Below are 24032 nucleotides of genomic sequence, written 5' to 3'. Positions count from 1 at the left end.
TTTGGCTTTATTCATGAACATACACTAAGAATACAAAACATCCTTCCATGACATAGCTTTCATCTGGTTCATCTGGCCAGTCTATGATCCCTTATTGATGACACTTGTTAAACCCACTTCAATCAGTGTAGATGAAGGGGAGGGTTAAAGAAGGATTTTTAATCCTTGAGACAATTGAGACATGGACTGTGTGTGTGTGCCATTCAGAGGGTGAATGGACAAGACAAAATATTGAAGTCCCTTTGAATAGGGTATGGTAGTAGGTGCCAGGTGCACCGTTTGTGTCAAGAACTGCAACGCTGCTGGGTTTTTCAAGAATGTCCACCACCCAAAAGACATCCAGCCAACTTAACTGTGGATTGGAGTCAACATGTACCAGAATCCCTGTGGAACGCTTTCAAAACCTTGTAGAGTATAAATGACACACATCCTGTATAGCACAACACAAAACATTAGTCATTTCCAGCCACTTCCTTCAGAGTTCTTCTTTCCTGTCCTACTGAAGTGAGACCACCATGAACTGATGAGTGATTCAAAATGGGGAATCATGGCACTTAAACTGTACACTTCAAAAAGCACTGACAAGGTGAAATGGACACGACAGATTACTTAAAATCGTTATTACTTGTGATTGTCACTGTACAATACGCCTCATGGTATCAGATGAAGACAGTACAGGAATTGCAATAAGATGGACAATAAGTATTTTTCAACAAACTGTTGCCTAGCTTCAACACACCACAACCATCATCTTTCAGAGTCTGGTCTAACCACTATGTCTAACCACACATGGGTTGAGGCTGTTGCTGAGCTGGAGGACAGTGTTAGACACCTTGACCTATATCTGAGCCTCACAACAATAGAAAACTATTTTATTTTTCCTGCAGTCTGTACTTCAACTGTAAGTAAAGCAATGAAACTGCCACTAGACAATGCTTACTTAGTGATACTGCAACCAATGAATAATTCTGACTGCTTCACATGTTCCTCATTTGCAATAAGTATTTTCTGACAGCAAACCAGACATCACACGTCACACAGGACTGTAATTATCCGCTGCCCTGCATGACGGTGTCTCTAGAAAGTAGGAGGTTGTCGATATCCTGGATGGTTTTGGAGGTTCTCTGGAGGGCCTCCGCAATGCTCTCGTTGACCGGCTCACAGTGCTCTTTAGAACCACAGCCCACCACTGTAGAACCCCTCTGGGCTTTAAGAAGATGACTGTTATCCAATAGAACTGGGTAGAGCTGGTTAAAGAACACACATCATCCACTGATTAGCCTATTGTTAATCAAGGACAGGTGCAGTGCCTTAAAATATTCATACCCCTTGACTTATTTTACATTGTGTAACAACCTGTATTTAAAATGGATTAAAATTGTTATTTTCCCCCCAACACACACACACACACACACACATACACACACACAACCTCTCAATGACAAAGTGAAAACATTCTCCTAGAAATCTTCACTAATGTATTGAAAATTAAAAACATAAATATCTAATTTACATGCCCTCCACAAGTATTCAAACCCCGAAGTCAATACTTTGTAGAAGCACCTTTGGCAGTGATGTCCTGGGTAAGTCTCTAAGAACTTTCCACACCTGGATTGTGCAACATTTACCCATTATTCTTTTATAAATTATTCAAGCTCTGGCAAATTGGTTGTTGATCATTGCTAGACAACCATTTTCAGATCTTGCCATAGTTTTTACTTACATCTACAAATCTAACTTGGCCACTCAGGAACATTCACGGTCTTCTTGATAAGCAACTCCAGTGTATATTTGGCCTTGTGATTTAGGTTATTCTCCTGGTGAAAAGTGAATTAATCTCCCAGTGTCTGTTGGAAAGCAGACAACCAGATTTTCCTCTGGATTTAGCTCCATTCTGTTTATTTTTTTATCCTGAAAATCTCCCCAGTGCTTAACTATTACAAGCATACCCATAACATAATGCAGCCACCACTATGCTTGAAAATATGGAGAGTGGTACTTAGTAATGCGTTGTATTGGATTTGCCCTAAACATAACATGTTGTATTCAGGAAAAATAGTTAATTGCTTTACCACATTTTCTGCAGTATTACTTTAGTGCCATGTTGCAAACAGGATGTACAGTGCATTCGGAAAGTATTCAGACCCCTTCCATTTTTCCACATTTTGTTACATTACACCCCTATTCTAAAATTGATTAAATACACCTTATTTCCATAAGTATTCAGACCCTTTGCTTTGAGACTCGAAATTGAGCTCAGGACAATCCTGTTTCCATTGATCATCCTTGAGATGTTTCTACAACTTGATTGGAGTCCACCTGTAGTAAATTCAATTAATTTGAAAAAAGCACACACACACACCTGTTTATGTGAGGTCCCACAGTTGACAGTGCATGTCAGAGCAAAAACCAAGCCATGAGGTCAAAGGAATTGTCCGTAGTTTTCCAAGACAGAATTGTGTCAAGGCACAGAAAAATGTCTGCAGCATTGAAGGTCCCCAAGAACACAGTGGCCTCCATCATTCTTAAAATTGAAGAAGTTTGGAACCACCAAGACTCTTCCTAGAGCTGGCTGCCCGGCAAAACTCAAAAATCAGGGGAGAAGGGCCTTGGTCAGGGAGGTGACCAAGAAACCGATGGTCACTCTGACAGAGCTCCAGAGTTCCTCTGTGGTGATGGGAGAATCTTCCAGTAGGACAATCATCTCTGCAGCACTTCACCAATCAGGCCTGTATGGTAGTGGCCAGTCGGAAGTCACTCCTCAGTAAAAGACATGACAGCCCACTTGGAGTTTGCCACAAGGCACCTATGAGAAACAAGATTCTCTGGTCTGATGAAACCAAGATTGAACTCTTTGGCCTGAATGCCAAGCATCACGTCTGGAGGAAACCTGGCACCATCCCTAAGGTGAAGCATGGAGGTGGCAGCAGCATGTTTTTCAGTGGCAGTGACTGGGAGACTAGTCAGGATCGAAGGAAATATGAACGGAGCAAAGTACAGAGAGATCCTTGATGAAAACCTGCTCCAGAGCGCTCAGGACCTCAGACTGGGGCAAAGGTTCACCTTCCAACAGGACAACAACCCTAACCACACAGCCAAGACAACGCAGGAGTGGCTTCGGGACATGTCAGAGTCCAGACTTGAACATCTCTGGAGTGACCTGAAAATAACTGTTCAGCGATGCTACCTATCCAACCTGATAGAGCTTGGGAGGATCTGCAGAGAGAGAGAGAGAGAAACTCCCCAAATGGCCAGGTGTGTCAAGCTTGTAGCATCATACTCAAGGCTGTAATCACTGCCAAAGGTGTTTCAAACAAAGTACTGAGTAAAGGGTCTGAATACTTATGCAAATGTAATATTTCCGTTTTATATTTTTAATATATTTGCAAAAAATTCTAATAACCTGTTGTTGCTTTGTCATTATGGGGTATTGTGTGTAGAGTAATGGGGGGGAAAAAACAATTTAATACATTTTAGAATAAAGCTGCGATTAGGGATGCAAGATATATCAGTGAGAATATTGGAAATCTGCCGATATTAGCTAAAAATACCAACATCGGCCCGATGTCTAGTTTAAGGCCGATGTGCAAAACCGGTGTCAAAGCTGACGTGGATACGTATATGACGAAGCAGATTACGTAATGACGCCACAAAAATACAGCGCTACACAGTAAGAACACACTTCCAACAACTAAACAAGTTCAAGTCGAACAGTCATCTGAAAGATTAAGAACATTTCAGCGAGACAACTCAAAGGCGAAATCCATTAACTCCAAGATAATGGAAATTCATTGCCCTTGACAATCAACCGTTCTCTGTCGTGGATGATGTTGGCTTTCGCCGACCAGTCGAACAACGGTACACACTACCAAGTAACCGTGGGGTTAAAACGTAAAAAAGTACTCCAGGCTGTGAACAAGCGATTCGGTGGCATTCTCTCTGAGCCGCTTTACTGTGTCGCCACCATGCTTGATGCAGGCATGGTGGCGAAATGTTACATACACAGCTGGATGGAAACGGACACAGCGACAGTGGAAACAAACACAGCGACAGTGGAAACAAGCACAGGGACAGTGGAAACAAACACAGCGACAGTGGAAACAAACACAGCGACAGTGGAAACAAACACAGCCAGTGGAAACAAACACAGCGACAGTGGAAACAGACCCAGTGGAAACAGACCCGGCGGCGACAGTGGAAACAGACCCGGCGGCGACAGTGGAAACAGACCCGGCGGCGACAGTGGAAACAGACCCGGCGGCGACAGTGGAAACAGACCCGGCGGCGACAGTGGAAACAGACCCGGCGGCGACAGTGGAAACAGATCTGGTAATGGCGATGTACGTAAATGCTAACAAAATAACTTTTTGGTCAGTGTGGTGTGTGTAACCTTTATTTAACTAGGCAAGTCAATTAAGAACAAATTCTTATTTACAATGACAGCCAAACCCAGACGACGCCACCCTATGGGACTCCCAATCACAGCCGGATGTGATACAGCCTGGATGCGAACCAGGGACTGTAGTGACGCCTCTTGCACTGAGATGCAGTGCCTAGACCGCTGCGTACATGTGTGTGTGTTTAACTATTTAACTGTACTAGAATGCTGAAAAGGCCGTAAAATGTTAAATATCGGTTATCGGCCAAAAATGTCATATCGGTGCATCCCTAGCTGTGACGTAACAACATTTTGAAAAAGTCTGAATAATTTCCCGAATGTTTTGGAATATTTGACTTATGTACAGGCTTCCTTCTTTTCACCTTGTCAATTAGGTTAGTAATTGTGGAGTAACTACAATGTTGTTGAACCATCCTCAGTCTTCTACTATCACAGCCATTAAACTCTGTAACTGTTTTAAAGTCCCCATTGACCTCATGGTGAAATCCCTGAGCGGTTTCCTTCCTCTCCGGCAACTGAGTTAGGAAGGATGCCTGTAGGCAGTCACTGTAAATAAGAATTTGTTCTTAACTGACTTGCCCAGTTATATAAAGGTTAAATGTATCTTTGTAGTGACTGGGTGTATTGATACACCATCCAAAGTGTAATGAATAACCATGCTCAAATGGATATTCAATGTCTCCCCCCCCATCTACAATACCAATAGGTCCCCTTCTTTGTGAGGCATTGGAAAACCTCCCTGGTCTTTGTGGTTGAATCTGTGTTTGAAATTCACTGCTTGACTGAGGGACCTTACAGATCATTTGTATGTGTGGGATACAGAGATAGAGGTAGTCATTCAAAAATCATGTTAAACACTATTATTGCACAGAGTGAGTCCATGCAACTTATTATGTAACTTGTTAAGCACAATTGTACTCCTGAACTTATTTAGGCTAGTGATAACAAAGGGGTCGAATACTTGTTTCGAAAAACCTGATTCCACTTTGAGATTATGGGGTATTGTGTGTAGGCCAGTGACAAAAAAATCTAAATGTAATCCATTTTAAATTCAGGCTGTAACACACAAAGTGTGGGGTCTGAATACTTTCTGAAGGCACTGTAGCTGTTAGCCTGGATGCATTAGCCTGGTCTGTTTCTTCCTAAGCCAATGTGGTCTTGTCTTGCTAAAGACAACGATGTAGATAGTGTTGTAGAATTCAGAAACAGTTTTGTACCCTACCCTGGCTTATTACCCATAAAAGCCACCCAGAATAGTGACACTAAGGATACAGTTGAAGCGTTTGATCTTCTCCAGCTCTTCAGCAACACAGTTAGGCCTGAAACAGAAAACAAATAACATTTTACTAAGCAACAAATTGCTATGCTAGTAAGCGCAACACTTACAGTTCCACCATTTAAAAAGACATTTCACTCAATACAACATAGCTGAGCATTAATGTCTAAACTTCGATGATTTTGGTACATAGACCTGCTTTATCTTACCTGCTTTGTCTTGTTTCAGTGGTATTAATGTAACCAGACTCAGAAATGTGTACTTCCTGTATAAAGGGCTCTGAACTGGTCTCCTGCACAGAGAGAGAAATACAATGCATCTCAATGCAGCAATACACAAATGACTAACACACACAACTGTATGGATGGATGAAACATGTGCATGGTCTAACCTGGTTGTAGCAGCTCTGTGTAGCAGGGAGCTTTAGAGTGTGTCTAACCTGGTTGTAGCAGCTCTGTGTAGCAGGGAGCTTTAGAGTGTGTCTAACCTGGTTTTTTATTTATTTTACCTTTATTTAACCAGGCAAGTCAGTTAAGAACACATTCTTATTTTCAATGATGGCCTGGGAACAGTGGGTTAACTGCCTGTTCAGGGGCAGAACGACAGATTTGTACCTTGTCAGCTCGGGGGTTTAAACTCGCAACCTTCTGGTTACTAGTCCAACGCTCTAACCACTAGGCTACCCTGCCTCCCCGCTCTGTGTAGCAGGGAGCTTTAGAGTGTGTCTAACCTGGTTGTAGCAGCTCTGTGTAGCAGGGAGCTTTAGAGAGTGTCTAACCTGGTTGTAGCAGCTCTGTGTAGCAGGGAGCTTTAGAGAGTGTCTAACCTGGTTGTAGCAGCTCTGTGTAGCAGGGAGCTTTAGAGAGTGTCTAACTTGGTTGTAGCAGTTCAGGATCCTGTCAAAACAATGTTTCACTTTCAACTTTAAATGTTACATGCACAATTACAGTCAAATGCCTTTCTTGCAAACTCAAAAAAACTCAAAGGCAATAATATTGGAGGGTACGCATGAATAGAATTGGCCACAACCATGAACAGTTTGGTTGATTTACAGTAATGAATCATTCAAATGTTTCTGATGATTAATAACAAGGTAGTAGCACTGCCTGAAGTCTAGAGGTGTGCAACACTATCTACATCGTTGTCTTTAGCAAGACAACACCACATTGGCTGTAGTCTACGGCAGTACCTCACCTGCTGGCTCGAGTCACCATAGAGCACACAGAGTAGACCTGCCCAGGTGTGTCAGGGGGGAGGCTGCTTAGGTGGTACGTCACATCCTTTACCTGAGGGAAACACCAGAACATAAGCAATGCTATCAGTCGGTCCTAAAACATAACTACACACATACTATTAGATGTGTGTCAGCATCCCAAAACTGTTTAAGATTCCACAATTAATCATGGAAGCATCTGTAAAAGTCTGTACTGCCATAAAATCAGTATGATATGGTAATAACAAAATATGGCTTTCTACTGCATGTAAGCACATGACAGGATATAGCCAGCATAAATGACATGACAGACTGCTACTCTGTGCAGGGTTCAAATTACAGGGTGAACACTGGGTAGCACAAGTCTTAAGGAAATATCAACAGCTATTGTACAGGCACGCTCAAGAGTAAATATGTAATTTTAAAGTGTGATTAGGTCAGGGTTTCTGGAGCAGGACATTTGACCGAAAGGATTTTAATTTATAGGACATTTACCGGCCCCATATGCATTGAATGGATAACCTGATTAGAATGTCCACTCACGGTGCTCAGAATGACAGAAATCACATTTAGATCATTATTCATTCATATTAACAGAACACGTAAGTCTAGGATGCATCGATGTGCGGTCTTTAATGAATTCTGATTTGCACTTTGAAGATGTGAGAATAACTGTCCACATTTACTTTACCTCAGGAAACAAGACAAGCACCGAACCGCAAAATCACTAGCCTGTCAATCTACTATCCCCATAGTAGAAAAGTTAACCTGTTCTATTGGTCAGCTTGTCGAGAAAGAAGTAGCCTATTTCAAAACAGACTCTGGGACAGTTGTAGGACGATAGATCCTAAATTCATACAACCAATAGGACTTGGCTACATTGATTTTTTTTAAAGCTATTGAGTCATGCAACAGATTAGAACATTTAACTTAAAATGCTGATATAATGTTAAGAAATAATAGTTTAAGAGATAGCAATGCGCACAAGGCAGTAGACTACGTGCAAATGTTCGTTCCATAATACAATTAGTGGGAAAACACAGTTGTCAAAAGGGCACCGCACAGGAGCGCTTATATGTGACAGAGATGAAAATAGCCGTTGGAACATGTAGAAAGAGGGTAGGTCTAACATGGATCAACTAGCATGGTTTGCTAATATGACTAGGATTGTGCTTTTGGCTACTGGACAATAAACAATAAACAAAAGTTATATATATATATATATATATATATCAATTGCCTCCACGGATATGGTCTGATTTTGGTGAGGCTACTTTGAAGCAGGGTAAGACATGCCTCATACTACACATGTTAAAACATTCAGGTTTCAAACAATTAAGTATATGTTTTCAAAATGCAAACAGCTCATTGCAAAGTGACGTGTGACACACTGATGAAGCCTGCCTTCCGTTGCCTATGTTTGAGATGCTGCAGCATCTGACAGATTTTCCACTCAAAGGCTCTGTATCTGTATGCTTGTGATAAATAACATACATAATGAAAATGCTGAAAACACAAGCCAATTATATTCCACTAAATTAGGCAAATTAACTTAAAGACCGATAAGCATGACAAGTCAAATGTATTGACATCAACTGGTACAGTTGAAGTCGGAAGTTTACATACACTTAGGTTGGAGTCATTAAAACTTGTTTTTCAGCCACTCCACATTTTTTTTGTGAACAAACAATAGTTTTGGCAAGTCGGTTAGGACATCTACTTTGTGCTTGACAAGTATTTTTCCAACAATTGTTTACAGACAGATTATTTCACTTATAATTCACTGCATCACAATTCCAGTGGGTCAGATGTTTACACACACTAAGTTGACTGTGCCTTTAAACAGCTTAGAAAATTCCAGAAAATTATATCATGGCTTTAGAAATTTCTGATAGGCTAAATGACATGATTTGAGTCAATTGGAGGTGTACCTGTGGATGTATTTCAAGGCCTACCTTAAAACTCAGTGCCTCGTTGCTTGACATCATGGGAAAATCAAAAGAAAAAACTATTGTAGACCTCCACAAGTCTGGTTTATCCTTGGGAGCAATTTCCAAACGCCTGAAGGTACCACGTTCATCTGTACAAACAATAGTATGCAAGTGTAAACACCATGGGACCACGCAGCCGCCATACCGCTCAGGAAAGAGAAGCGTTCTGTCTCCTAGAGATGAACGTACTGTGGTGCGAAAAGTGCCAATCAATCCCAGAACAACAGCAAAGGACCTTGTGAAGATGCTGGAGGTAACAGGTACAAAAGTATCTATATCCACAGTAAAACGAGTCCTATATCGACATAACCTGAAAGGCCGCTCAGCAAGGAAGAAGCCACCGCTCCAAAACCGCCATAAAAAAGCCAGACTACAGTTTGCAACTGGACATGGGGACAAAGATGGTACTTTTTGGAGAAATGTCCTCTGATCTGATGAAACAAAAATAGGACTAATTGGCTATAATGACCATCGTTCTGTTTGGAGGAAAAAGGGGGAGGCTTGCAAGCCGAAGACCATCATCCCAACCGTGAAGCACAGGGGTGGCAGCATCATGCTGTGGGGGTGCTCTGCTGCAGGAGGGACTGGTGCACTTCACAAAATAGATGGCATAATGACGAAGGGAAATTATGTGGATATATTGAAGCAACATCTCAAGACATCAGTCAGGAAGTTAAAGCTTGGTCGCAAATGGGTCTTCCAAATGGACAATGATCCCAAGCATACTTCCAAAGTTGTGGCAAAATGGCTTAAAGACAACAAAGTCAAGGTATTGGAATGGCCATAACAAAGCCCTGACCTCAATCATATAGAAAGTTTGTGGGCAGAACTGAAACTGTGTGCGAGCAAGGAGGCCTACAAACGTGATGAAAGAAATAAAAGCTGAAATAAATAACTCTACTATTATTCTGACATTTCATATTCTTAAAATAAAGTTGTGATCCTAACTGACCTAGGACAGGGAATTTTTACTAGAATTAAATGTCAGGAATTGTGAAAAACATTGTTTAAATGTATTTGGCTATGTATGCAAACTTCCGACTTCAAATGTATTTCCATCAATTAATAGGCTAAAAAGCATTTTTCACAATGCGATTTTTTCTTCTCCCGGACAATTGGCCGGATTAGGTGACGTATTGTACCTCCCCAGGGCCAGGGCCAGCTCTGTGGTGGGTGAAGTAGCTGGCCAGCACTCCGTTAGACCTGATGACTGAACCATCCCCTGGAGAAACCTCCACAACTGGGATTGCTCCATCCACTATCCTGGACAGGAGAAACACAGACAGGATGTAATGGTTAGACAGAAGAAAATAACTGGACACAAGGTTGGTCAACCACCCTTTTTTAAACAGTGAGATGTCGCATGCTTTCTATGATTTATGAATATAGTATCTCATTTACTAATCATCTATATAACAAGAAACAGTAGCCTGTTCAAATAAAGTCATGTGAATTCGTATCATCCTGCAGAAAGGTACCTGTACAGCACCCCTTGGCACCACACCACTTTAACCAACTCTGTAGGGAGGTCTTGGTCTGCCTCCTGTTCATCTTGGACCAGAGAGTACATTGACTTCCACCTACAGTAAAAAATACATGCATCTCTACAGTTTACTGCTAGATGTTTACATGCAGATAATTATACACTACCAGTTTTGGCAGTAATATCTATGTCTATTTTCATATCATAAAATAAAATGAATCAATCAATCAACCTGTGCTGATGAGGGGAAGGGCATCTGAGAGGCAGGGCTTGGGGCAGGTGAGACCTCCTCTCTCCTCTAGATGTGTTTGTCATTGTCACTGCTCTCTCAGTCTGGTCTCTCCCCCTGGCTGTCTCTTCTTCTGTCTCCCCCCTGTTCCTCTCTCCAGAGGGCTGGGACTGGGCACGCCAGAGGTGAATGGCCAGAGACAGAGGGTAACGCCACACCAGAGGAACACAGGAGACAGAGTGGTGCTGGACCACTCTGGTGGACAGGTATACCTCTCCTTGCTTTGAATATACAAGTTTGTCAGAATAATAAAAAGAAACGTACCATTGGCTTCACACAACCACATTGACATTGTAATTAAAAATAAACAACATTCAAGAATCCGGAGCACTTTGAGCATTGCAAGCCTTACCTGTTGCTCAGCACAGGCGCCACTCTGTTGAGATGGAGTCTTTGGCCTACAGGTTTGGTTGTCTTGCTGTATGCGTTCAGTGACAGACCTATTTGGGTCTCGGCTCCGAGGCCTGTGGTGTTGGTTGTGACTAAGTCTGCAGGTGAAGTTTACAGAGAACTCCTCTCCAGAGGAAGAAAGCAGCAGACTGGCACTCCGCTCCACTGAACTGACGATGATCTCTCGGTTCAATCCCACCTCAGCAGTACAGGAATAACATGCAGGCCACTCCACCTCAGGGTCAATGCTGAAGACCTGCTGTAGACGAGGTGAAAATCTCAATGGTGAAAGGTAACTAGGTAGTTTCCTGTGGTAAGTGGACAACTGTGAGCAAAATAATGTCCTGTTAGACAGGGGAAATTGTGTGATGTGTATTAAAAATGTCCCAATTACACAAAAATTAAGTGTAGGCATAATGTGGTAATTAATTTCTTTCTTCTGCAAAAAAAACCGAATAGTTAGCAAAACTGTGTTTAGCTAGCTACCTTTCTGTGGTCGTCCGAGATGAGTTCTTCAGGCAGGTAAGGTCGTGTTGCATACTCGTTCCTGAACTCCAAAGCACCAAGCATCAGGTCCTAGAATATTGACAAATCAGGATTGGCAAACATATGGGTTGTTTTTATTATGAGATTGGGTTCTGTTGATGTTAGCTACCTTGTAGCTGCTGGTGGCGAACCTGGTCCTCTGTCGAACCTTCTCATTAGACTGAAGAGGATGTGCAGATCGTGTAGGGGCTTTCTCCAACATGAATTCCGAGCCACAGGGCGACAAGTGCAAACGGGAATCATCTACGTAACGGACGTCCACCGACTCATCCTTGTACATGATCATCAAACCGATATTAGTTTTGCTGCTGGTCATCATAAATGTTCTTTTATATATTCCAGCTAGCTAGATAGTAAACCAAATCACGTTTAGCAGCGTTGTTGTCAACAACAAAATTTGCGCTAGATGAAAGGTGTGCTCCTATTGGCTGCTGCTGCTTCTTCTACTGCACATACTTTGACCAAAATGAGCATAGCGCCACCTACTGGGCTTTCAGGTAACGCGTATATTGAATGAAGCCACACACTGCTAGACACAAAATAAAAGTCCATCTGTAAATTATGCATTTCACAGGGTGGTGAAAGTGCACGGCGATCTTGATGCTCCTTTCCAATAAATATCGAGGGTCTTATTCTGGTGACATGATGATCGATGCTTGACTGCCATTTGACAAATATTCTTGCTTTTAATTTATCTTTTTATTTTACCTTTATTTAACCAGGCAAGTCAGTTAAGAACACATTCTTATTTTCAATGACGGCCTGGGAACAGTGGGTTAACTGCCTGTTCAGGGGCAGAACGACAGATTTGTACCTTGTCAGCGGGTACCTGTCGCAACCTTCCGGTTACTAGTCCAACGCTCTAACCACTATGCTACGCTGCCGCCCTAATCCATAATAATGTCAACATGTAGACTAGCCTACCAGCACTGTATCAGCGAGCTGTTGGCTAGAGCGCACCTTTTTTTTTTTTTTTTACCTTTATTTTACTAGTATTTTACTACTACTTATGTGTGACAAAACTATCGGTAGAGTTGAAAATGTGAAGAAACACATTAAACTTTAGATTTTATTTGGTACTTGAAAATTTCAGCAAAAAAGTACATTTTGTGTACACCATGTCATCACGCACTGACTTTTATCAGCAACAAGCCTGTTTGCGGCAAACACTAGTGGGAAAATGTGCATATTGTTATAATGCAGATTTTAGAATATTCGCATGAACATCTTGTCGCCAATATGATGGATGTCTAGCTAGACTAGTGTGTGAAATATTCATATTATGAAGAATTTATTGCAGACAAACAATACTATGAATATTATTTACAAACGTATAAAACAAACATTCCTTTGTATGGGGGTTCATCAATTGATGATGATACAAACTAAGAATATATTGTGGAATCCGTCCTGAGAGATTTCTGTTGCAGTGGTCTCTTAATCAGTTCCAAACTGCCGACTGCAAAGGTGTTAAAGCCTTGTTCAACAGACAAATTGGATTCAAAATGACCCCGTTCCCACTTCCCAGCAAGAGACAGAACTGTACTACTCAACAATTCTGTGAAATAACTTTGCATTCTAAAAACGCTACTTTGAACCTGTAAAAGGGAGAACAAAAACACCCCTAAATTCAAAGTAACTTTTGTGTTCTCTTTTATGGCCCGTTTGCTGCCACTTGCCTGTATTCAGTACTTTAAACTCCTTTGTTAGTTGCACAAATCCACCACCTTAAAATGCATAGACTGATAATGGGTGGTTGACCATCAAACTGAAATAAATGGCCAACTCCTCACAGATGTATAATTAACTAAATGGCCCTGGAGTCCAGTAGTGCAACATTCTATACACTGAAAGCTGATGTACTATAGAGAACATACAATTCTCTTGAATACTGTATTTATTTACCCTGTTGTACCCTGTAGCAACATCCGATGCAGTGCAGTGTCCGTTCTATACATCACATTTGTATCTGCAAGTCTGAGTGTCGCCTCCAACTGAATAAGCCCTTGCAGTATTCCTGGAGCTGACCCCATGTTCTGTCATTGATTATACAGTTAGTTGTCTACTCTGCTGTTGAGATAAGTTTACATAGGAAGCCCATTCAGATTGTCAATTACTTGCACATCTGATACCCATCTGCTATTTTCCCTAATGTGTAAACACCACAAAACCCCATGGAATCTGGTCTTTTGACTTGAGATTAATAACACATCCATATGTGGACCTCAACCTGATACCATCTGGATTATCTATGTGTGCCCTCATTCTGGATGCTCTTATCAGATTTTTTTGCTCTGAAGTGGGGTTTTTTGCCAATTGTCTGCAGTTATCAGGACAACCACCCCAAAATGGAAAGTAACAGGAAATGAGCATTGCATCTGTGTGCTACTTCAGAGGCTACATCAATGTGAATGCACAAATATGATATGGGTCACTGAGTGTGGACAGGAAGAAAAATATATTTTCTTTCTATATCTAGAGTTGGGTTTTTATGGTGGCTGTGTAAACAGTGTTTCAAATCCACAGCACACATTTTCCCTGTGGCGTTAAGACGAAGACCAAGGGAAATAAGTGTTTCTGAAAGAAGCAAAAGCAGAGAAGGAACTCCACCCACCCCCCAAAAAATACGAACTCAGAACAGTCCGTATAACTCAGCGGATTATTGATGCAGTTGATTGTCCCCATCTTCCAACCAACACAAATCCAGAAGAAAATCTGTGAACTGCCAGGAAGAGCAAATTGTATTAAAAAAAAAAAAAGGCTAGTTCTTCGATTTTTTCCAGTCGCAAACATTCCAGCATGTCGAACTCGAAAGTTATGTGCCAGCTCAGTCGGTCGCAGCGCTCTCATCGTCGTCTCCTCTCTGACTCTAGGCAGAACTTCTCAAAAGCTTCCTCGATCTCAGGGTCCATCTCATCCTCGTCATTGAACGACCTGGAACACAAAACAATGTATATTCATTCAGAATTAACTGAATAAAGTGCAGGCAAATTCATGAAGGTTATATACAGGTTTGTTTCAGTGTACAACTAAAGATCAAAGTCACAGTCCTTCAAAGGAAAAGACAAACACAAACAGTGGAAAGGCCAAATAATTGTCAAAGACTCAAGTCATAGACTGTTCTCTCTGCTACCGCATGGCAAGCAGTAACAAATTGCCAAGTCTAGGTCCAAAAGGCTCCTTAACAGCTTCTACCCTCAATCCATAAGACACCTGAACAATAAGACTGCTGAACAATTAATCAAATGGTCACCCGGACTATTTACATTGATCCCCCCCTTTCTTTTTACACTGCTGCCACTCACTGTTTATTATCTATGCATAGTCACTTTACCCCTACCTACATGTACAAATGACCTGGACTAACCTGTACCCTTGCACATTGACTCAGTACCGGTACCCCTGTATATAGCCTCCACATTGACTCAGTACCGGTACCCCTGTATATAGCCTCCTTATTGTTTTGTGTTACTTTTTACTTTAGTTTATTTAGTAAATATTTTCTTAACTATTTCTTGAACTGCATTGGTGGTTAAGGGCTTGAAAGTAAGAATTTCACGGTAAGGTCTACACCTGTTGTATTCAGCGCATGTGACAAATAACATTTGAGTTGAGTGAGGGGTAGACAGGTGTCAGCTAAGCCCCCTTTCTGGTCCATCTGCTGACTAGTCGGAATCAGAGGCTCTGGCTTCCCCTGTTGCATTGTGGGCAAGACAATCACACTGACCCATACTGGCCCCACAAGTTAACGACCTCATGCTGCTCTCAGGTCATGTGACCTTGGCATATGGACACATGATATGGGCGATGAGGGAAAAAGGTCACAAGACCAATCCTACAGTGTATTAGTAACTACGGCACTGGATTGTCTGACCTATTTGGTGTGTTTGACTGGCTCCCACAAAAAATTATAGGACTGCAGAGAGATATTCAAGAACTACACAATAGCATTCTAGAACTACAGAGGAATATTCTAGATCCACAGATACATATATTTTACGGATTCAGTATCACAATGACTCACACGAGAAACCAACCGAGTCCACTGAAAAAGCAAATATCATGACCACAACTAATCACGGTATAGACAATTAACACATGTACATTTGTCATTTAGCTATACTCACGATTCATTTCCATTCTCTTCACAGTCCTCTGGGAAACAGTCATCTTCCCGATCCAAGATATCCTGGTATTTTTCTGAATATTCTGTAACACAAAAACATACCTTTAGGGACAATGCAAAGCTTTTGCAGGGTTTTACCTTGATGAATAATGTCGATATACTCACCAGGGTCGGCTGCTGTGAAGGGAGTGCCGTCTGCAGTGTAGAACGTAGGCTCATTCTGAGAGGAGAAATGCACAAAGACACAAAGAACAGCGGTGAAAAGGTTAGTAGGCATGAAATTAAAAATGTGAACATTAAACCAGTTTCCCAAAATGGTAGATCGGTGTCAATTCCTTTTGGATCACGGGTTAAAGCTGGGAGCTGGCTTGAAACTTGAGAAGTTTAGAAGATTAGATGGAGGGAGTAGTGTTGTTTTCTAGCCCCAACTCCTCACCATAAAGTAGTTGGGGTCATTGTCAGGTGTAGCGTCAGAAGCAGCAGCAGCATGGACTCTGCCCCAGTTACTAGACCTCAGCTCCACCAGCCGCAATAACATCTGCTTCACATCTCTGATGGACACACAGACAGTCCTATATTCATTGGACCAATCACTCACTCAGCATCAATAACATCTCCTTCACACAGACAGTCAGTCAGTCATTCATTCATACAACCAGCTTTTATCTAATCCAATCTAAGAACCATTCATTTGGCAGAGGTAGTTTTGACAAGAGTGTTTCTACTAAACAGTCTCTTTATTCATCTCACATGCACACCTGCTGCACTGGGCATCCAGTACAATGTTCTCAATCCTCTGGACTAGCTGGTCCATGTCAGACTTCCCTTTCTCTTTCCACACATCCTCCAGAACCGAGCCGGTCAACTACAGAAGACATCACAGATAAACAATACAACAAAGGGGAATTTGTCTTTCGCATTATAACAAACTTAACAATAAACATTATTACATTGTAATACAATACAATATTTTCCATTCACTTGGGATGATGGCCTACAGATTTTTCTTGAAACACAGTAAATAACTGTACCACAGATGACGTGGAACCTTGAGTCAGCTTGAATTTAGAGATCAGAAAACTTGCGAAATCACCTTAAGCAGTTTGACAGCACAGATGAGGTTTCCATCCACTGGGTTAGAGAAGAGGGAATTCATCAGCTCCCTCAGGGCGATTAGCAGGATCTCAGCTCTGGACGGAGGCCCCTTCGCACTCTTTAACTGAGACAACCAAGAGGTCAGGTTCTGTCATTCTCTAGGGTTTATTATCAACTCAAAATGGATCTAGGGGAGGGGTTATGGAAGGAGGTTGGGTTATGGGAGGCAAGTGTCAAAGTTGTGAGGGGCTGAAATGGAAATAGTTTTTAAAATCGAGTGTCACTTGGGAAATAAGTGTTTTAATGGATACTTTTAAGTGCTTTTGTTCTGGAATACAATGTACATTTTGCTGTATATGTTTTTACCAAATTAAATTCAGCTCAATTCAACAGATGCATAAATGCCCCCAAAATCCTGGGACAGGACAACGGTGCTCCTGCTCACCTCCAGTCTGAGATAGAGCTCCCCCAGAAAGAGCACATAGGCCTGGAACTTCTTCTGTGTCTCCTGGTCTCCTCGCACCGCTACGTCCCTCTGTTCATACTCTGTCCGACACCTACAGCACCCAGATACAGAGCAAGAGGGGGTTTCTGTATAAATGGCTACAAGGGTTTCTTGTGGTGAAGCAACAGGATTAAGATGGTGATGAAATTATACTAACAAAGCTCACCGTTTTAGTAAAAGCTGACGAAAGTTTCCACTTGCTGGGCTGAGTACGAGGTTATGAGACAGGAAGTTACAGAGCCTTGCCCCAGTGTATGAGAAATTGGGGATAGCAGTAGACTGCAAAAATAAACAAAATGAACAGAACACATTTTTTTAAATGACACTAAATACAGTAAACTACAGTATAGACGTCGCTCGTAGATGACCGAACTGTGTGTGTGTGTTGATACACATACTTGTGTGTAGATGAGTTCCACCAGTTCTTGCAACGTCTCCTCAGTAGTAACCCAGCTGTTCAGCATGTTTACCATGTGCTCAATGTCCGTCTCAAAGGACCCCGGCGAGGAGTTTAGGTAGCTGAGAAACTCCTCAACCAATTCAGCCAATGTCATCTCAGTATAATAGCCATCACCTCCATCCTCCGAAACGGATTCCTTTAAAATGGAGAACACTGGTAATAGAAGATACGTGAAAAACATAGAAACTAGCTAGTAGCTACAGCCAGTACCTCCAGCTGAGAGCTACTCATTAGTTGTGGATGAGGTAATTGATTAGTTTGGTCCTTATAATGTAAAGTGCAGACACTAGGCAACCCAATCGGTCAGTATCCATTATTACAGGGTGTGCTGACTTTGTTCCAACCCAGCACCCCAGATGTAATTTAATAAGGGGCTTAGTGATTACCCTAGTTGAACCAGGTGTGTTAGGAGTACTGGACTGGAACAAAAGCCTGCACCCTGGGTGGGTTTCCAGGACCACTGCTTTCATACCTCATAGGGGGAGAAGCTAGCAGGGTAGAACTCCGGTGCATTGGCTGACAGAATGGAGGTATTCACTGGAGAGTCCACACTTTTCACTTTGGAGCCAGGAGTGCTGTGGTTGTGAATGAATTGGTGGGGTTTGCTTGGGCTTCTGCATTCTGAGGAAGCAAATTAAGATTTATTTTAAGAACATGTAACTAGCAATAAAGGTCTGGGTGGCACATGAAGTAATGTGCTTGCCCTGTAACAGGGACACTCAGTGGCAGGGACCTAGCTTGTCATGTGACGTGATTTGGCCACCGTCCTTGAGCTTCATTTAGCAGCTAAGTCACTGACTTTTAAATTTAGTGACAGGTGCAACTAGTTAGTTAGCTATTTAGGTAAGTGTTCTAGGGGCGTTTTAAACGATGACAGTTTGGGTGCTCTAGCACCAAGGTAAAGACAGTTTCAAGTTGGATATTCAACGGATATTAGTGCTTTCAAACCTCAATAGCTTTCAAACCACTTGAGCTACAGACTCCAAATAAGTGTCGTAATGTTGGAAAAATTGTGCACAACATTGGACAGGTCTTATTTTCACAATTTGGACATTAATACACTTTCCAAAGCCAATAAACATGTGGAAATTTGAGCAGCATTTTGTACTCCTAGTTGAATTAGTTAGGGAGCATAAACAAAGTACATTTCTCTACATTTAAGATATTAATAGGTCCTTGGTCATGTGACCTAATGACTTCAAACAAGGTTCAGTTTGTCCACTGACTACCCTTCTATATTGCACATGCTTAAGTTTGTCCATTTTCATCTCATATGATTTTACATTAATTTTTCTAAATTTTGTATTTCAATAGCTCCTTGGTCATGTGACCTACTGACCTCAAACAAGGTTCAGAATGTCCACTGGCTATACCTTCATAATCAGACACTCTGATGTTAGTCTACTTTCATCTCATGCTATTAGACTTAAATCTGTAAGCTTTGCAGGCCTTCATTTTACATGGTTGTCAAAAAAAAAAATGTTAAAGTTAACAGCCTCGCAATAACCATCTTTCACATGGACACTGAAAAGAGCCGCAACTGGCTGCATGTGCTATGCATCAAGGACAGGAGAGGTGTTCGAACAGAGGTGCTTAAAGGAAGGCACACAGGTAGGCCTCATGAAAAACAATGTTTCATATGCTCTTTTTAATCACAGTAAAAGGCAGGGATTTGTCAGAGTGAGCTTGATAACGTGAAAAAGTCATTTTCATAGCATCACTTTCATATACTGCACATTAAGACAAATCCTTCTACGTTGAGTATTAGAACGCAGTTTACATAACCTGATAATGACTTGATATTTGAGTGCATTCACAACAAGCGACCTGCAGACAACTTACAAAATGCAATAGCGCATTTGACAGTTCACTTTTCTGATGAAAATAGTTATTTGATGCATGGCCTACTATTTCTAACTAGGAAAATAAATTCCTACATCTTGTGAGTTTCTTTTTGTCCTTTTTCCAAAATTGATTTAGGTACATTTTTGTGAAGAGGTATGAAGGTTGTGATATGGGTCATTTAATAGTGAAATCATTTAAGGGATCAATACATTTCTATATTGCTTCCCCAGTATCTGCATGAACCATCAGGCCAAGTGTTTTTGGTTGACCCTGCTGGACAGCCCTCAATCTCACACAAATTATCATGGAATTTACCAGGTACAATCCTAAATCCGTAAACTTGGGCACCCTCATAGATATCATCCCGACCAACCTGTTCTCTAAATACACCTCTTCTGTCTTCAACCAGGATCTCAGTGATCACTGCTTCATTGCCTGCGTCCGTAATGGGTCCGTGGTCAAACGACCACCCCGCATCACAGTCAAACGCTCCCTTAAACACTTCAGCGAGCAGGCCCCTCTATTCGACCTGGCCCGGGTATCCTGGAAGGATATTGACCTCATCCCGTCAGTAGAGGATGCCTGGGTATTCTTTAAAAGTGCTTTCCTCACCATCATAAATAAGCATGCCCCATTCAAAAAATGTAGAACCAGGAACAGATATAGCCCTTGGTTCTCTCCAGACCGGACTGCCCTTGACCAGCACAAATACATCCTTTGGCGTACTGCATTAACATCAAATAGCCCCCCGCGATATGCAACTTTTCAAGGAAGTTAGGAACCAATATACACAGGCAATTAGCTAGCCTTTGTTTTCCTTTTTCAAACAGGAATTTGCATCCTGTAGCACAAACTCCAAAAAGTTCAGGAAAAACTAAAGTCCATGGAGAATAAGAGCATCTCCTCCCAGCTGCCCACTGCACTGAGACTAGGAAACACTGTCAACACCGATAAATCTACAAATATCAAGAATTTCAATAAGCATTTTTCTACAGCTGACCTTGCTTTCCACCTGGCTACCCTGGTCAACAGCTCTGCACCCCCACAGCAATTTACCCAAGCCTCCCCCATTTCTCCTTCACCCAAATCCAGACAGCTGATGTTCTGTCAAAGCTGCAAAATCTGGACCCCTACAAATCAGCTGGGCTAGACAATCTGGACCCTCTCTTTCTACAATTATCCGCCGCAATTGTTGCAACCCCGATTACTAGCCTGTTCAACCTCTTTTTCGTATCGTCTGAGATCCCCAAAGATTGGAAAGCTGCCACGGTCATCCCCCTCTTCAAAGGGGGAGACACTCTAGACCCAAACTGCTACAGGCCCATATCTATCCTACCCTGGCTTTCTAAAATGTCTTCGAAAGCCAAGTTAATAAATAGATCACCGACCATTTCGAATCCCACCATAACTTCTCTGCTATGCATTTTGATTTCCGAGCTGGTCATGGGTGCAACTCAGCCACGCTCAAGGTCCTAAACAATATCATAACCGCCATCGACAAAAGACAATACTGTGCAGCGAATTCATTGACCTGGCCAAGGCTTTCGACTCTGTCAATCACTGCATTCTTATTGGCAGAGTCAGCAGCCTTGGTTTCTCAAATGACTGCCTCTCCGGGTTCACCAACTATTTCTCAGACAGAGTTCAGTGTGTCAAATCGGAGGGCCTGTTGTCCGGACCTCTGACAGTCTCTATGGGGGTGCCACAGGGATCAATTCTCGGGCCAACTCTTTTCTCTGTATACATCAATGATGTCGCTCTTGCGGCTGGTGATTCTCTATGCAGACGACACCATTCGGTATACTTCTGGCTCTTCTTTGGACACTGTGTTAACCTCTCTTGGGTAGGGGGCAGTATTTTCAAGTCCGGATGAAAAGCGTGCCCAAAGTAAACTGCCTGTTACTCAGGCCCAGAAGCTAGGATATGCATATACTTGGTAGATTTGGATAGAAAACACTCTAAAGTTTCTAAAACGGTTAAAATTATGTCTGTGAGGAAAAGTTTATTAGTAATGTTTGGGATTCATTTTGTATGCATTTTGATGGAGGGAAACTGGGTGGATTATTGACTGAAGCGCACCTGCTAAACTGAGTTTTTATGGATATAAAGAAAGGACATTATCGAACAAAACGATCATTTGTGATGTATCTGGGACCTTTTGGAGTGCCAACTGAAGAAGATCAAATGTAAGGCATTTATTATATCGCTATTTCCGACTTTCGTGGCGCACCTGCCTGGTTGAAATGTTTTTGTACGCACGGCGCTGTCCTCAAATAATCGCATGGTGTGCTTTCACCATAAAGCCTTTTTGAAATCTGACACAGCGGCTGGATTAACAAGAAGTTAATACATCAAAATTAATCTTAATTTGTGATTTTATTTAAGTTAAATATTTATAATTCTGTAGTTTGTATTTCGCACTCTGCAATTTCACCGGATGTTGGCCAGGTGGGATGCTACCGTCCCACCTGCCCATAAGAGGTTATTAACTAACCTCCAGACGAGCTTCAATGCCATACAACTCTAAAACTAAATGCATGCTCTTCAACCGATCGCTGACCACACCTGCCTGCCCGCCTAGCATCACTACTATGGACGGTTCTGACTTAGAATATGTGGACAACTACAAATACCTAGGTGTCTGGTTAGACTGTAAACTCTCCTTCCAGACCCATATTAAGCATCTCCAATCCAAAATTACATGTAGCATCGGCTTCCTACTTCACAACAAAGCATCCTTCACTCATGATAACAAAAATACTGACCATCCTACCGATCTTTGACTTCGGCGATGTCATTTACAAAATAGCCTCCAACACTCTACTCAGCAAATTGGATGCAGTCTATCACAGTGCCATCCGTTTCATCACCAAAACCCCCAAAATACCCACCACTGCAACCTATATGCTCTCGTTGGCTGGCCCTTGCTTCATATTCGTCGTCAAACCCACTGGCTCCAGGTATTCTATAAGTCCTTGCTAGGTAAAGCCCTGCCTTATCTCAGCTCACTGGTCACCATTGCAGCACCCACCCGTAGCACGTGCTCCAGCAGGTATATTTCACTGGTCACCCCCAAAGCCAATTACTCCTTTGGCCACCTTTCCTTCCAGTTCTCTGCTGCCAATGAGTGGAATGAATGGCAAAAATCACCGAAGCTGAAAATTCATATCTCCCTCACTATCTTTAAGCATCAGCTATCAGAGCAGCTTACATATCATTGCACCTGTACATAGCCCATCTGTAAATAGCCCATCCAACTACCTCATCGCCATATTGTTCTCTTTTTTTTGCTCCTTTGCACCCCAGTATCTCTACTTGCACATTCATCTTCTGCACTTCTATCACTCCAGTGTTTAATTGCGAAATTGTAATTATTTTGCCACTACGGCTTTACCTCCCTAATCTTTTTATTGCCTTACCTCCCTAATCTTACTTAATTTGCACACACTGTATATAGACTTTTCTATTGTGTTATTGACTGTTTGTTTATCCCATGTGTAACTCTTGTTTGTGTCGCACTGCTTTGCTTTATCTTGGCCAGATCGCAGTTGTAAATGAGAACGTGTTCTCAACTGGCTTACCTTGTTGAATAAAGGTGAAATAAAATTGTAAAAAATACTGTATGTGGGAATGTCTAGTACATGTAGTGTTGGTACATTGAATATTCCTCAACTGCATATCAAACTGTCTTTACCTCGGTCGCGACAATGTTAGCCTAGTACCATTAGTTGTTCGGGCTAGTTACCTAGCTAACTTGTTAACACACATAGCCAGCTAAAGCAAATGGGTAAATGCAAAGTTGATCCGGCAGAAAATCTTACCTCCGCCGATAGCTTCACTATTGTTTGGGTTGTTCTCAGTCAAAGGTGGAGAAGTCCGAGGTTGCCGAAGAGGCTCACGCTGGTTGAAAACAGATGTGGCGTCCCCGTCTCTTACATCTGCAAGGCCGGGGCTTCTTGGCTTTATATGGGCTCTACCAGCGCCTGGAGCTCGGTCGAAATTCTCAGTCATCTCTGTTGCTTTTTTTGTGTTATGACCTTTTCGGTGAGGCGCAAAAGAAAAAAACGTAGGCGGTTTGGCAATTCCAATCACTTGTTACGGAATTATTTAGTTTGGCCTCACTCACCCTCCCTCATTTCCATATTTACTAGCAAGCCAGCTACTTTATGTTCTCGAACGGATATTACAACATATTTCTGTAAGGGCTACTTCCTTCAACAAATCCGATATCGGCTGAGTTGATCTATAACCGTGTGAACGTGTTGTCGCCCTCTACGGGAGGGGAGCGGTAGAGCACCAACAGTGCAGAGCCTATACGTCATTGAGCGTACTAGGTAACCTGGGAAAAAGTCACAGGAAGCCTACTTTGATCTGTCTGAAGCAAGAAAGTATGTTTAACTAGCTAATACACATA

At 42.0% G+C, this 24032-nt stretch overlaps 2 protein-coding genes across 3 annotated transcripts; both read right to left on the bottom strand.

Annotated features, from left to right (window-relative positions):
* Positions 1-280: 280 nt before the first annotated feature.
* Positions 281-12026, bottom strand: lg12h5orf34 (linkage group 12 C5orf34 homolog). Of its 2 annotated transcripts, none has more exons than XM_024438285.2 (11): positions 11697-12026; positions 11528-11617; positions 11004-11297; positions 10595-10872; positions 10358-10459; positions 10022-10142; positions 6870-6961; positions 6502-6571; positions 5885-5967; positions 5672-5718; positions 281-1237 (listed from the first exon to the last, which is right to left on the bottom strand). In XM_024438285.2, exons 1-11 carry the CDS (start codon positions 11904-11906, stop codon positions 1050-1052), a joined length of 1575 nt encoding a protein of 524 aa, XP_024294053.1. In that variant the 5' UTR covers positions 11907-12026; the 3' UTR covers positions 281-1049. The 2 variants fall into 2 exon arrangements, with proteins under 2 accessions (XP_024294053.1, XP_024294052.1); XM_024438284.2 differs by having other exon boundaries at positions 11004-11300; positions 11697-12025.
* Positions 12027-12642: 616 nt separating this feature from the next.
* LOC112262629 (polyadenylate-binding protein-interacting protein 1) lies at positions 12643-23803 on the bottom strand. Its single transcript, XM_024438283.2, has 11 exons — positions 23440-23803; positions 18246-18394; positions 17712-17909; positions 17480-17592; positions 17254-17365; positions 16807-16932; positions 16472-16578; positions 16150-16264; positions 15879-15933; positions 15715-15796; positions 12643-14521 (listed from the first exon to the last, which is right to left on the bottom strand). The coding sequence occupies exons 1-11, from the start codon at positions 23627-23629 to the stop codon at positions 14434-14436; spliced, it is 1335 nt and encodes a 444-aa protein (XP_024294051.1). The 5' UTR covers positions 23630-23803; the 3' UTR covers positions 12643-14433.
* Between the last annotated feature and the right edge of the window lie 229 nt (positions 23804-24032).

Source organism: Oncorhynchus tshawytscha, linkage group LG12 (assembly GCF_018296145.1).
Source record: "Oncorhynchus tshawytscha isolate Ot180627B linkage group LG12, Otsh_v2.0, whole genome shotgun sequence".
Classification (NCBI taxonomy): domain Eukaryota; kingdom Metazoa; phylum Chordata; class Actinopteri; order Salmoniformes; family Salmonidae; genus Oncorhynchus; species Oncorhynchus tshawytscha.
This window is presented reverse-complemented; position numbering and strand designations above follow the sequence as displayed.

Bases quoted from the DNA above. Each gene is read 5' to 3' on its own strand.
- lg12h5orf34 (XM_024438284.2), bottom strand. From the start codon at position 11,906: ATGATGACCAGCAGCAAAACTAATATCGGTTTGATGATCATGTACAAG. The intron at 6,962-10,021 runs GTACAATACGTC...TGTTTCCCTCAG, and splicing joins CTGGCCCTGGCCCTGGGGAG to GTAAAGGATGTGACGTACCA. The intron at 6,572-6,869 runs GTGAGGTACTGC...TTGTTTTGACAG, and splicing joins ATGGTGACTCGAGCCAGCAG to GATCCTGAACTGCTACAACC.
- LOC112262629 (XM_024438283.2), bottom strand. From the start codon at position 23,629: ATGACTGAGAATTTCGACCGAGCTCCAGGCGCTGGTAGAGCCCATATA. The intron at 17,366-17,479 runs GTGAGCTTTGTT...TGGGTGCTGTAG, and splicing joins CGTCAGCTTTTACTAAAACG to GTGTCGGACAGAGTATGAAC. The intron at 16,265-16,471 runs GTGTGCATGTGA...TGTGTCCATCAG, and splicing joins CTGGATGCCCAGTGCAGCAG to AGATGTGAAGCAGATGTTAT.